Source organism: Sminthopsis crassicaudata, chromosome 4 (genome assembly GCF_048593235.1).
Source record: "Sminthopsis crassicaudata isolate SCR6 chromosome 4, ASM4859323v1, whole genome shotgun sequence".
NCBI lineage: Eukaryota > Metazoa > Chordata > Mammalia > Dasyuromorphia > Dasyuridae > Sminthopsis > Sminthopsis crassicaudata.
The window spans coordinates 306,281,380-306,296,222 of NC_133620.1; the positions used below are offsets into that span (position 1 = coordinate 306,281,380).

Consider the following 14,843-nt stretch of genomic DNA (forward strand, 5'->3'; position numbering starts at 1 on the left):
TATGGTATATGAATGTTATGGCATATTATTGTTCTCTAAGAAATGACCAACAGAATTATTTTAGAGAGGCCTGGAGAGACTTACATGAACTGATGCTAAGTGAAATGAGCAGAACCAGAAGATCATTATACACAGCAACAACAAGACTATTCTGATAGACATGGTTCTCTTCAACAATGAGATGATTCAAACCAGTTCCAATTGTTCAGTGATGAAGAAAGCCAGACTCTCTCTCCCAGAGAGAGTCCTGTGGGACCACAACATAGCATTTTCACACTTTCCGTTGAGGTGTGCTTGCATTTTGTTTTCCTTCTCAGGTTTTTTTTTTCTTTCTAGACCTGATTTTTCTTGAGCAGCAAGATAACTGTATAAATATGTATACATATATTGGATTTAATATATATTTTAATATGTATTAGACTACCTCCATCTAGTGGAGGGGGTGGGAGGAAGGAAAGAAAAATTTGGAACAGAAAGTTTTATGGTCAATGTTGAAAAATTACCTATGCATATGTTTTATAAGTAAAACATATTTTAATTAAAATTAATTTTTAAAAAGCAATTAATTAGAGGATGAGCTAAAATTCTTTAGCTCCTTATGCTGAGAACATGGCTTGATCACAAGATTCAAACATCTCCAGCAATCTGAACAAAGCAATTCATCTCCACCCAGACTACTCTGGTTGGTTCCCCTTCATGAGCTGAATCACCCCAAACTCCAGTGGAGGGATAAAAGGAAATGGAATTATTTCCTTGGTGCAAGAATTCACAAATATTATATTCTGTTTATAATTCAAATAGAAGTGATATCTAGTTGGATGGATTTCTGCCCAAGGTCAAGGAGCATATACCTTGATAATTAGAACAATCTCATCTATCAGCTTTTTCCTTCAGAGACTGGCTGACTAACCTATAGAGACTTATATGTACAAAATCCTAGAGTCAGGACCTGAGTTTGAATTCAGCCTCAGAACTAGAAGAATAATTTACATAATAATAATAATAATAATAATATTGTAAAGATAATCAACTTTTAAAGATTTAGGAACTCCGACTGATGCAATGAGCAACTATAGTATGAAAGAACTCATAGAAACATTCTGCCCGCCTCTAGATAGTTATTGAATAGAGAATCAAAGTACAGACTGAAGCATAATTTCTTTTATTCTTTTTTTTAAGAGAGCCATGGTTAATATGGAAATTTGTTTTTTATGACCATACATATATGTAGTGGATGCTATTTTTCTTGCCTTCTCAAGGAGTGAGGAAGAAGGATAAGATTAGAAGAGAACTTGGAATTAAAATAAAATTTAATTTTTAAAAAGACTGCTGTTTAGACATGGCTTTCACTGTTACCTACTACTGGTTTGATTTTGTCTTAGCTACAGGCTACTACTACTTTCCTACCAAATACCTATGTTCTTTCCTTTGGTTCTGGGCCTCCTTATGTAGTACCCCAAAACTTGAGAAACAGTCAAATTCTTGAGTTCACTAGAACTCCCAAATAACAAAACTCATAATGTCTATTAGGATTCTAGGTTTCCTCAGAATTTCTAATAACTCAGTCCCAGGATTGGGTATCTATCATTCCAGGACATTTCCTGGAAGTTTCTGTGACTCCACAAAAATCTAGGAATGGTTAAGAGGCCAAAATGAAAAGATAGAGAATTCCAGGTAGCTTGACTACTTATGCAAATGTACAAAGATGAGTTATTATGCTATTTATGGGGAGCAGCAAGAAACCACTTTAGCTGATATTGAACTGAACTGGGAGGACTAGGTGATACAGATGATGACTGGGAAATGGATGATGAAGAGGGTGGCAAGGAAGCTGCTGACGACTATGAAGCTGAAAATGTTGAGGAAATGAGTAATTGAATAGGTGAGAAAGTAGAGGGGGAATTCTCAAGCATATATAAGAAGTGTAGAAAGTTCTCTGTTTCTTTCTGCCACTGGAATTTATCCCCAACTTGTCCAGCTTCAGCCTGAAGCCCAATTGTATACTTAGCTGTCAAAATTATTTGTATTCATGGGCCTGACTTACTTCTTTATCTGACTTTTGAGATTCTTTGAAAGAGCTGGAAATAACTACAGGTTTATTTTGACATGGCTGGGTTTTATCATGGATCAGGGTAAATAAATATTTCGTCCTTTTTAATGTTTATTTGCCCTGCTTGGATGAACCAGAGGTTCCTTGAAAGGACATCTGAACTGCTGCTAAAATATAGAATATTTGAAGAGGAGAATAATATCCCAAATTCTGAAGACAAATCATGAAGGACTTTAGAACTCATAGAATATTGTACTCTGATGTAGAGGGAAGCAAGAGTCCCTAGAACTTCTTTTAAAAAAATTCTATTGGGGAGCAGAACAAAGGTGGTAGAAAGGACACACGTTTCTTTCTGACCTTCTCCTCCTACCCTCATGTTAATTACAAAATCCAGCCTCTGAATTAGCTCTGGACTGACAGAATCCACAAATGTTGGGAGTGCAAAAAATTACCAGCAGAAGATAATTTTGAAGATCTCCAGGAAAGGTCTGTTTCGGTAGTTCATGGTAGGAGGTGGCCAGGCACAGGATGCCAGAGTATGCTATGCAGATCCAGGGTGGTGCAGACTTCCAATGGCAGAGAATCTATAGGGAAGAATTTAGACCAGTGTTGGCTACTCTCTCCTGGATGCAAACCAGTAAGTCAGAGAGAAATTATAAAGCATCCAACACAAACATAGACAAATACATGAAATAAATAAAATAAATAAATAAAGAACCCCAAAACATGGACCTGGCCATGTCCAGCAAGCACCAGAAATGAGTCAGCACTGACCCAGCGCAGCCACAACCGCTCTGCTGCTGCTTTGCTGCCACCTGTAGAGGAAGCTTGGAAAACCTCCCTTGCCCTAAAAGCAGATCCTAACAATTGTTTTTTAAATGAGGAAAAAGGCAAAGAGAACTCTAACTATACATAGTTTCTATGGTGAAAGAGAAGAACAGATTTCAAACCCTGAGGAGACTAAAAGCAGATTGTCTCCAGATGAAGCCCCAACGGGTGACATAATCTGGTCCCTATCACACAAGATTCTCCTAGAAGAAATTAAAAAGGACCTCAAAAGAGAACTAGAAGAAAAATGGGGAAAGGAAAGGAAAACTTTGCAAGAGGGTTTGGAAAAGGCATATAACTCATTAAAAGATAGATTTGACAAAATGGAAAATGAAAACAACTCCATAAAAAACAGAATTTATGAAATGAAAAAGGTAAATAACTCCAAGGAAAACAGAATTCATGAATTAGAAAAGGTAAATAACTGCCAGGAAAACAGAATTTGTGAAATGGAAAAAAATTCCACAGAACAAAATAACTCATTTAAAAACTCAATTGGACAAATACAAAAAGAAGTTAAAAAAGTAAATAAAGAAAATAATTCACTAAAATTCAGAATTGAACAAATGGAAATGAATGACTCAATGAGACAACAAGAATCAGTCAAGCAAAATCCAAAAAATGAAAAATAGGAAAAATGTAACATACCTAATTGGGAAAACAACTGACCTGGAAAATAGATCTAGGAGAAACAATCTAAGGATTATTGGACTGCCTGAAATCCATGATGAACAAAAGAATCTAGACACTCTTTTTCAGGAGATCATCAAAGAGAGCTGCCCTGATGTCATAGAATCACAAGGTAAAATAGCCATTGAAAGAATTCACCAAACAACACGTGAAAGAGACCTGAAAATTAAAACTCCAAGAAATATTGTGGCTAAATTTCAGAACTATAGGACCAAGGAAAAAAATATTACAAGCAGCCAGAAAAAAACAATTCAAATACTGAGGCCACAATAAGGATTGCTCAGGATTTAGCAGCTTCTACCTTAAACAATGAAAGATCCTGGAATCTGATATTCTAAAAGGCAAAGGAACTTCGAATGCAGCTATAAACGATTCCCTAAAACGGAGCATTTTCTCCCAGGGAAGAAGATGGACATTCAATGAAACAGGTGATTTCCATTTATTTCTGATAAAAAGACCAGAGCTAAACAAAAAAAATTGACTTCCAAAAATAAGACTCAAGAGAAGCATAAAAAGATAAAAAGAACTTTTGAGAATTGTATTTCTGTTATGGGTATACATAGAGAGTGCACATATAATTTTTTTAAATAAGGTTCTTTTTTTGTTTGCTTTTTGTTTTTTATTAATTTTATAATTACAACATTTTATTTGATAGTATATATGCATTTTTTTACAACATTATTCCTCGTACTCCCTTCTGTTCTGAGTTTTTCCCCTCCTTCCCTCCACCCTCTCCCCTAGATTGCAGGCATTCCCATACATATTAAATATCTTATATTATATCCTAAATACAATATATATGTGCAGAACCGAATTTTGTTGCTGTTGTTGTTGTTGTTGCAAAAGAAGGATTGTATTCGTAAGGTAAAAATAATCTGGGAAGAGAAACAAAACAAAACAAAACAAAACAAAAATAAAAAAACAATGCTCAGTTTACACTCATTTCCCAGTATTCCTTTTCTGGATGTAGCTGATTCTGTCCATCATTGATCAATTGGAATTGGATTAGCTCTTCTCTATGTTGAAGATATCCACTTCCATCAGAATACATCCTCATACAGTATCATTGTTGAAGTGTATAATGATCCCCTAGTTCTGCTCGTTTCACTCAGCAGCAGTTGATGTAAGTCTCTCCAAACCTCTCTGTATTCCTCCTGTTGGTCTTTTCTTACAGAACAATAATATTCCATAACATTCATATACCATAATTTACCCAACCATTCTCCAATTGATGGACATCCATTCATTTTCCAGTTTCTAGCCACTATGAAAAGGGCTACCACAAACATTTTGGCACATACAGGTCCCTTTCCCTTCTTTAGTATTTCCTTGGGATATAAGCCCAGTAGTAGCACTGCTGGGTCAAAGGGTGAGAGTGCATATATAATTTGATTTTACTATTATAAAATAAAAAAGGGACTAGAGCTGGAAAGGAGATTGTACTGGAAAAAGGGGAAAATGGAGGTAAAATGAAGGAAATTACATCTCAGGAAGAGGCGGAAGAATTATATGTGAGGGAAAGAAGGGGGATGAACTTTGTGTGAATCTTACTCTCATCAGATTTGGCTCAAAGGGAAGATATTAGACATATTTGGTTTACAGAGAAAGTTCTCTCACCTTATTGAAAAGTGGGAGGGGAAAGGCAAAAAGGGAAGGTAGAAGGGAAAACAGAAATAGTAGGGGAAAGGTATTAGAAAAAGGGAGGGACCCTAAAGGGGAAAGGATTCTAAATGGAGGAGGGTTGCTTGAGACAAGGGATTCTCATAAGTTAAACATTGGGGAGGGGAGAAAGGGAAAAATGAAAGACAAAAATATAATCTCAGGATAATAAGAGGACAGGAATATACAGAATTAGTAGTTTTAACAGTAAATGTGAATGGGGTGAACCCTCCCACAAAGTGTAAGCGGATAGCAGACTGAATTAAAAGCTAGATTCCTACAATATGTTGTTTCAAGAAACACATTTAAGGTACAGTAAAGATAAAAGACTGGAGCAGAATCTATTATGTTTCAGGTGAAGTAAAAAGAGCAGAGGTAGCCATCCTGATCACAGATCAAGCAAAAGCAAAAATTGATCTAATTAAAAGAGATAAGGAAGAAACTATATCTTGCTAAAGGGTACCATAGATAATAAAGCAATATCAATATTAAACATATCTAAATTCCTAAAGGAGAAGTTAAGAGAGTTGCAAGAAGAAATAGACAGCAAAACTATAATAGTGGGAGATCTCTTGCTCTCTCTCAGGTCTAGATAAATAATACCACAAAATAAATAAGAAAGAGGTTAAAGAAGTAAATAGAATACTAGAAAAGCTAGATATGATAGATCTTTGGAGAAAACTGAATGGAGACAGGAAGGAATAAACTTTCTTCTCGGCAGTTCATGGAACCTATATAAAAACTGACCTTTATATTAGGACATAAAGACCTCAAAATTAAATGCAGAAAGGCAGAAATAGTAAACACATTTTTTTCCAGATCATGATGCAATAAAAATTACATTCAATAAAAGGCCAAGGGAAAATAGACCAAAAAGTAATTGGAAACTAAACAATCTCATCCTAAAGAATGAATGGGTGAAACAGTAAATCATAGACACAATTTATAATTTCATCCAAGAGAATGACAATAATGAGACAACATAAATTTGTGGGATGCAGTAATAAGGAAAAGGCTTACTTGCATAAAGTAGAGAAAGAGAAGATCAATGAATTGGGCTTGCAACTAAAAAAGCTAGAAAAAGAGCAGCTTAACCCTCCCCCCATCAAATAACAAACATGAAATTCTAAAAATAAAAGGAGAGATTAATAAAATTGAAAGTAAAAAAAAACCTATTGAATTAATAAATAAAACTAAGAACTGGTTTTATGAAAAAACAAAATAGATAAACCTTTAATAAATTTGACTGTAAACAGTAAAGAGGAAAATCAAATTGTTAATTTTAAAAATGAAAAGGGAAAACTTTCCACTAACGAAGAGGAAATTAGAGCAATAATTAGAAGTTACTTTGCCCAACTTTTGCCAATAAATTTAATACCTTAAGTGAAATGGAGTAATTCCTACAAACAGAGGTTGCCCAGATTAACAGAGGAGGAAGTAAATTGCTTAAATAGTCCCATTTTAGAAAAAAGAAATAGAACAAGCTATTAATCGACTCCCTAAGAAAAAAATCCCCAGGGCCAGATGGATTTACATCTGAATCCTACAAAACATTTAAAGAACAATTAACTCCAATACTATATAAACTATTTGAAAAAATAGTGAATGAAGGACTATTACCAAATTCCTTTTATGAAACAGACATGGTACTAATACCTAAACCAGGTAGGATGAAAACAGCGAAAGAAAATTATAGACCAGTCTCCCTAATGAATATAGATGCAAAAATCTTAAATAAATATTAGCAAAGAGATTACAGAAAATCATCCCCAAGTAGGATCTAGGAATGGAGGGTTGCTTCAATATTAGGAAAGCTATTAGCATAATTGACTATATCAATAACCAAATGAACAAAAACTATATGATTATCTCAAAAATGAATGCCTAATTTCTGCCAGAAAAAGCATTTGATAAAATCTAACACTCATTGCTATTAAAAACACCAGAGAGTGTAGGAATAAATGGACTTTTCCTTTAAATAGTAAGTAGTATCTATTTAAAACCATCAGTAAGCATCATATGTAATAGGGTTAAACTGGTATCATTCCCAGTAAGAACAGGGGTGAAACAAGGTTGCCCACTATCACCATTACTATTCAATAATGTATTAGAAATGCTAACTTTGGTAATAAGAGATGAAAGTGAGATTAGAGGAATTAGAGTAGGCAATGAGGAAATCAAATTATACCTCCTTGCAGATGATATGATGGTATACTTAGAGAATCCCAGAGAATCAACTAAAAAGCTATTAGAAATAATCCACAACTTTAGAAATGTTGCAGGATACAAAACACAGTCACATAAATCATCAGCATTTCTATACATCACTAACAAAATGCAACAGCAAGAGATACAAAGAGAAATTCCATTTAAAATAACTGTCGAGGGGCAGCTAGGTGGCACAGGGGTTAGTGCACCAGCTCTGAAGTCAGGAGAATCTGAGTTCAAATCTGCCCTCAGCACTTAACACTTCCTAACTATATGACCCTGGGCAAGTCACTAAATCCCAATTGCCTCAGCAAAAAAATAAAATAAAATAACTATTGATAGTATAAAATATTTGGGAATCTATCTGCCAAGGGAAAGTCAGGAACTATGTGAGCAAGACTACAAAACAATTTCCACATGAATAAAGTCAGATCTAAACAATTAGAAAAATATCAAATGCTTCTAGATAGGTCAAGTGAATATAATAAAGATGACAATATCCACTCTATTTATTTAGTGCTATACCAATCAAAATCTCAAGAAACTATTTTACTGACCTAGAAAAAATAACATTTATCTGGAAGAACAAAAGGTATTTGAGGATAGTATAAAAGGAGGCAGTGGGTAGACAAAGATTGAAGATTAAAGAGAGAAAATGAATAAAGAGGCAGTCTTCTGCAGAAGCTGGGAAACAATGGTGAGTAGGATGAATAAAAATTTCTCAGAGACTCTAGGGTAAAGTAGAGTAGACCCTAGGCCTTAGTCTCAGGTTCCTAGAAGTCATGGGACCATTATTAAATAGAATCTGCACGGCCGCATCAGCACTGCTCATGCCAAATAAGAAGACACTGTTGGACATTGGCCAATAGCCCTTTCCATGCTCCTGAAGAATTCAGGACAACCAATGAATTTAAAAGTCAACAGAATAAGAAAGGACTTGCAGTTTTTTGGCTATGTAACCCAGCTTGTTTCTGAACTGTGCTACCTTTGCTGGATTCCCAGTTAGTGTGTCAACTGCTTCTTGCAAGAAACAAATAAAGGCTTTCTGTATGTACCTAGAGACATGCCTCTGAGCAGTTCCTTTGTATAAGGGGGTCTAGTACTCTGTTCCACACAGTTTTGGGAGGCTAGTCCAAGATCCCGACTTTACAGAGAGATGGTTGAGGTTCTGATATGGGGACAGGCACCCATGGAGAGATTTTCTCCACAGGCCCGCAGAACCAGACTTCCAGTCCTGCTCTTCATAAAGTACTGACCCAATGCGGAATAACTTGGTAAAAACAGGAAGCAAAAGTCTCCGAAGAGAAGCCCGATCGATTGGCACAAGGACAGTCAGATAACTTAAGTGCACATAACCCAGAGGTAAGCCTGTGTGCAAGTACTACTTGTGTGTCCTTAGACTATCCTATTTAGACTGAACAGGACCTCTGGGATCTTGTCAAGGCTAATTGATCCAATGAGAGAAGTGATATCTACCTAGCAGGAAGTTCTGATAAACGGTCCAGAGGGGTGGGGCCTCTAGGTGACTGCTTGGTGGGAGCACCCCATGCTTGTTGATTACGAATGGAGAGGTCAGTTCTGTGTTTTACAGGATCATTGGAATTGCTCTTGCCAGAAGTGAAGCCTTCAACAGAATGAGGAAGCAGCCCAAACTCAAATCTTTGAAGCAGAACCTAAAATACCACCAGATAGTCTACTATTGGAAGGAATTACAAAATATTGTTGTTATGTATGGGGAGGATGGTCCCAGGACTAATTGGGTAGGTCAGACTTAAATCTGTATGTAAAAGTTGGAGATAAATTTCTGTGTGTGTCTGTGAATGTCTGCTTTGCATTCTGTATCCTACGTAAAAAGTTAATCAGCTTGTGAGAAATAAGAATTCAGCCTCTGTCTAATTGGCTTGGAGAAATATCTGGCTGAAATTTCTGGAATTCATTCAAAGTCAAACTTCTTTTTAAATTAATTTTATAATTATAACATTTTTGACAGTACATATGCATAGGTAATTTTTTACAACATTATCCCTTGTACTCCCTTCTGTTCTGAATTTTTCCCCTCCTTCCCTCCACTCCCTCCCCTAGATGGCAGGCATTCCCATACATATTAAATATATTACAGTATATCCTAGGTACAATATATATGTGCAGAACCGAATTTTGTTGTTGTTGTTTTTGCTGTAAAAGAAGAATTGGATTCGGAAGGTATAAATAACCTGGGGAAAAAAAACAAAAGAAGCTAACAGTTTACACTCATTTCCCAGTGTTCCTTCTCTCGGTGTAGCTGATTCTGTCCATCATTAATCAATTGAAATTAGATTAACTCTTCTATATATTGAAGATATCCACGTCTATCAGAATACTTCCTCATATAGTATTGTTATTGAAGTGTACAATGATCTCCTAGTTCTGATCATTTCACTCAGCATAAGTTGATGTCTCTCCAAGCCTCTCTGTATTCATCATGTTGGTCATTTCTTAAAGAGCAATAATATTCCATAACATTCATATACCATAATTTACCCAACCATTCTCCAATTGATGGTCATCCATTCATTTTCCAGTTTCTAGCCACTATAAAAAGGGCTGCCCCAAACTTTTTGGCACATACAGGCCCCTTTCCCTTCTTTAGTATCTCTTTGGGATATAAGGCCAGTAGTAGCACTGCTGGATCAAAGGATATGCACAGTTTGATAATTTTTTGGGTATAATTCCAGATTGCTCTCCAGAATGGTTGGATTCTTTCACAACTCCACTAACATCCCTTCCAACATCCATCATTATTTGTTCCTGTCATCTTAGCCAATCTGACAGGTGTGTAGAGGTATCTCAGAGTTGTCTTAATTTGCATTTCTCTCATCAATAGTGATTTGGAATATTCTTTCATAAGAGTGGAAATAGTTTCAATTTCATCATCTGAAAATTGTCTGTTCATATCCTTTGACCATTTATCAATTGGAGAATGGCTTGATTTCTTATAGAGTCAGTTCTCTGTATATTTTGGAGATGAGGCCTTTATCAGAACCTTTAATTGTAAAAATGTTTTTCCAATTTGTTACTTCCCTTCTAATCTTGTTTGCATTAGTTTTGTTTGTAGAAAAGATTTTTAATTTGATGTAATCAAAATTTTCTATTTTGTGATCAATAATGATCTCTAGTTCTCCTTTGGTCACAAATTTCTTCCTCCTCCACAAGTCTGAGAGGTAAAATATCATATGTTCCTCTAATTTATTTACGATCTCGTTCTTTATGCCTAAATCATGGACCCATTTTGATCTTATCTTAGTATAGGGGGTTAAATGTGGGTCCATGCCTAGTTTCTGCCATACTAATTTCCAGTTTTCCCAGCAGTTTTTGTCAAATAATGAATTATTATCCCAAAAGTTGGGATCTTTGGGTTTGTCAAACACTAGATTGCTATTTTTATTCACTATCTTGCCCTGTGAACCTAACCTATTCCACTGATCAACTATTCTATTTCTTAGCCAATACCAAATGGTTTTGGTGACTGCTGCTTTAAAATATAGTTCTAGATCAACTACAGCTAGACCACCTTCATTTTTTTTCTTACTTCCCTTGAAATTCTCGACCTTTTGTTGTTCCATATGAATTCTGTTATTTTTTCTAGGTCATTAAAATAGTTTCTTGGGAGTCTGATTGGTATAGCACTAAATAGATTAGTTTAGGGAGTATTGTCATCTTGATTATATTCGCTTGGCTATCCAAGAGCACTTAATGCCTTTTCAATTATTTAAATCTGACTTTATTTTTGTGGCAAATGTTTTGTAATTTTGCTCATATAATTCCTGACTTTCCTTTGGTAGATATGTTCCCAAGTATTTTATACTATCAACAGTTATTTTGAATGGAATTTCTCTTTGGATCTCTTGCTGTTGGATTGTGTTGGTAATGTATAAAAATGCTGAGGATTTATGTGGATTTATTTTGTATCCTGCAACTTTGCTAAAGTTCTGAATTATTTCTAATAGTTTTTAATAGAGTCTTTGGGGTTCTCTAAGTATACCATCATATCATCTGCAAAGAGTGCTAGTATGATTTCCTCATTACCTACTCTAATTCCTTGAATCTCTTTCTTGGCTCTTATTGCCGAGGCTAGCATTTCTAAGACAGTATTGAATAGCAATGGTGATAGTGAGCAACCTTGTTTCACTCCTGATCTTACTGGGAAAGGTTCCAGTTTATCGCCATTACATATGATTTTTACTGACGGTTTTAAATATTTGCTCATTATTTAAGGAATCACTATTTAAGGAATAGTCCATTTATTCCTATACTCTCAAGTGTTTTTAGTAGGAATGGATGTGGATTTTATCAAATGCTTTTTCTGCATCTATTGAGATGATCATATGGTTTTTGTTAATTGGTTATTGATATAGTCAATTAGTGTAAGGGCCCTTTAAATGGGTGGACACGGTGCATCGGGAGATTGAGGCCCAGAAGTAATTTCTGTGGATATTAGGACTGCCTTGTAGGTGGGATCCTGTCCATTTTGAGATAGCTTTGTAATGGGTGACTCTCTCGCTGATTGGCTGTGTGACCTCACAGGCCCTTTATAAGCCCACTGCAGGCAGCAGTCGCTCTCTTTAACCTGGCGCTCTTCACCTTGACTTCCTAGCCTGGGTGGCCAAGCCAAGATGGACAGCCAAAAGAGGTAAGGATTTTGGTAGTGAACACGTGGGTATTCTGACCAAGTGTTCACTAGGGAACCAACAAGTCAGGGCATCAGTTAGGGTATTATGTGAGTATGTATAATAAAGGCTTTTAATATTACATGTGGCTGTTCTTGAGTGCGCTACTGGTTAGTAAACTATAGATTCAAGAGAATGTGGCCAGAGACCTTTGAAGGCCTCAGAGGAGGCGAGCCGGGTAGAGTTCACACTGCAAAGGTCAGTGGTCAAAGGTACTCTGTTGGGCCTAGGACAGACTAGTAATTGTAACTGCCAGGAGGGCACGTTACAGATTAGGCTAATAGTTTTCCTAATATTGAACTAGCCCTGCATTCCTGGTATAAATCCCACTTGGTAATATGGTATTACCCTGGGGATGAATTTCTGTAGTCTTTTTGCTAATATTTTAAGATTTTAGCATCAATATGCATTAGGGAGATTGGTCTATAATTTTCTTTCTCTGTTTTCAGCCTACCTGGTTTAGGTATCAGTACCATATCTGAGTCATAAAAGGAATTTGGTAGGACTCCTTCAATCCTTATTTTTTCAAATGGTTTATATAGCACTGGAGTTAGTTGTTCTTTAAATGTTTGGTAGAATTCACAAGTAAATCCATCTGGTCCAGGGGATTTTTTCTTAGGGAGTTGGTTTATAGCTTATTCTATTTCTTTCTCTGAAATGGGAATATTTAGACTATTTTCTTCGTCCTCTCTTAATCTGGGCAAGATATATTTTTGAAGGTATTCGTCCATTTCATTTAAGTTATCGAATTTATTGGCATAGAGTTGAGTAAAGTAACTCCTAACTATTGTTCTAATTTCCTCTTCATTAGTGGTGAGTTCTCCCTTTTCATTTTCCCCTTTCCTTCCCTCTTACCTCGCTACCCAGTATTAAATGTGTGAACACCACTTGCTTTTCACAGCCCTCCCTTTTTAGGATCCCTCCCCCACCTTAAAGTTCCTCCCCTTATTTTACCCCTTTTCCTCACAATTTCTGTATTGCCTTCCCCTTAGCTTACTCCTTCCCTTTCACTTTTCAATGAAGTGGAAGATGTTTCACCATAAATCGAATATGTCTCTTGATACACACTATGTTCATCTCCCTCCTTTCTTTCTCTCAGATATAATAGGTTACCTTTGCCTCTTCATGAGATGTAGTACCACCACTTTACCCTTTTTTATGATATAATTTCCTTTCTGCCTCTAGTTTCTAAGACAAATTGTACATATGTTCTTTACATATTTTTTTGGCAGAAGTATAGTTCTCAAGAATTCTTTTTACCTTTTTAGAAATCTCTTGAGTTCTGTATTTGAAGATCAAACATTTTATATAGGTCTGGTTTTTTCATCAAGAATAGATGGAATTCATTTATTTTGTTAAATGTCCATCTTCTTCCCTGGAAAAGGATGCTCATTTTTGCTGGATATGTTATTCTTGGCTGAATAACAAGTTCCTTAGCTTTTTGGAATATTATGTTCCAGGCCCTTCATTCTTTTAATGTAGACCCTGCTAGATCCTGGGTTATCCTTATTGTGGCTCCTCCATATCTGAATTGCTTTTTTCTAGCAGCTTCCAGTATTTTTTCCTTTGTCTGATGGTTCTTGAACTTGGCCACTATATTTCTTGGCGTTTTGATTTTAGGGTCCCTTTCAGTAGGTGATCGATGAATTTTTTCAATATCTATTTTACCCTCTGTTTCTAAAACGTCTGGGCAGTTCTCTTTGATAATTTCCTGGAAAATAGTGTTCAAGCTCTTTTTTTTTACTCACATTTTTCAGTGAGTCCTATTATTCTCAAATTGTCTCTCCTGGATCTGTTTTCCATGTCTGTTGTCTTTCTAATAAGGTACTTGACATTCTTTTCAATTGTTTCATTTCTCTGGTTTTGCTTGACTACCTCTTGGTTTCTTCTTGAATTTCTCCATTTCTACTTGTTCGAGTCTAATTTTCAATGATGTATTTTCTTCACTCACTTTTTTTATATCTTTTTGTAATTGTCCAATTGTGTTTTTAAGTGAGGTTTTTTCTTCTATGGAATTTTTTTCCATTTTATTTTTTAGAGAGCTGATTTCTTTATCCAGCTCATTAATCCTGTTTTCCTTGGAATTTTTTGCTTTTTCCAGCTCACTAATCCTGTTTTCCTTGGAGTTATCTTTTCCAATTCACTAATCCTGTTTTCCTTGGAGTTGTTTGCCTTTTCTAATTCACTAATTTTATTTCTCAATGATTTGATCTCTTTATCCACTCTGGATAACTTCTCCAGGCTCTCTTTCCAAGCTTCCCTTTCCTTTTTCCAATTTCTCTTCTAGCTCTGTTGTGAGAGCCTTTTTGATTTCCTCTATGAGGTTCTTTTGTATTGAGGAGCAGCTCATATCCCCCTTAGAGGATTCCTCTGGGGACAGTCTGTTTTTAGTCTCCTCAGTATTTGAAGTCTGCTCTCTCTCCATACAGAAGCTGTCAATGGTTAGAGCCCTTTTGAATTTTTTGTTCATTTTGTCAAGATCGGAATCGAAGAAAACAAATTGAAAAGAGAAACAATTGGTCTCTTTTGGGGGGGATGGGGCTGGATGGTGTTAATGGGCTTCCTCTACAGACTGGGGGTAGGGCAGCAGAGAGCCACTAACAGGACAGCGATGGCTGTGCTGGGTCTGCACTCTGAGGCTCTGAGAACTCAGTCACTCCAGGTGGGGGTGGGGGTGGCCGGTTCCAAGAGATGCTAGCTTT

At 36.0% G+C, this 14,843-nt stretch overlaps 1 protein-coding gene across 2 annotated transcripts in view; it reads right to left on the bottom strand.

Moving 5' to 3' along the window:
* The window catches only part of PGBD1 (piggyBac transposable element derived 1), a 128,403-nt gene that overhangs the window by 24,299 nt on the left and 89,261 nt on the right, over positions 1 to 14,843 (bottom strand). The window contains exon 9 of one of the 2 annotated variants that reach the window (XM_074265050.1): positions 2,503 to 2,634. In XM_074265050.1, the coding sequence (XP_074121151.1) occupies positions 2,503 to 2,634 (132 nt within the window). Of the gene's footprint in view, positions 1 to 2,412; positions 2,635 to 14,843 lie in introns of those variants that run through there. The other variant, XM_074265049.1, reaches the window with a different exon arrangement.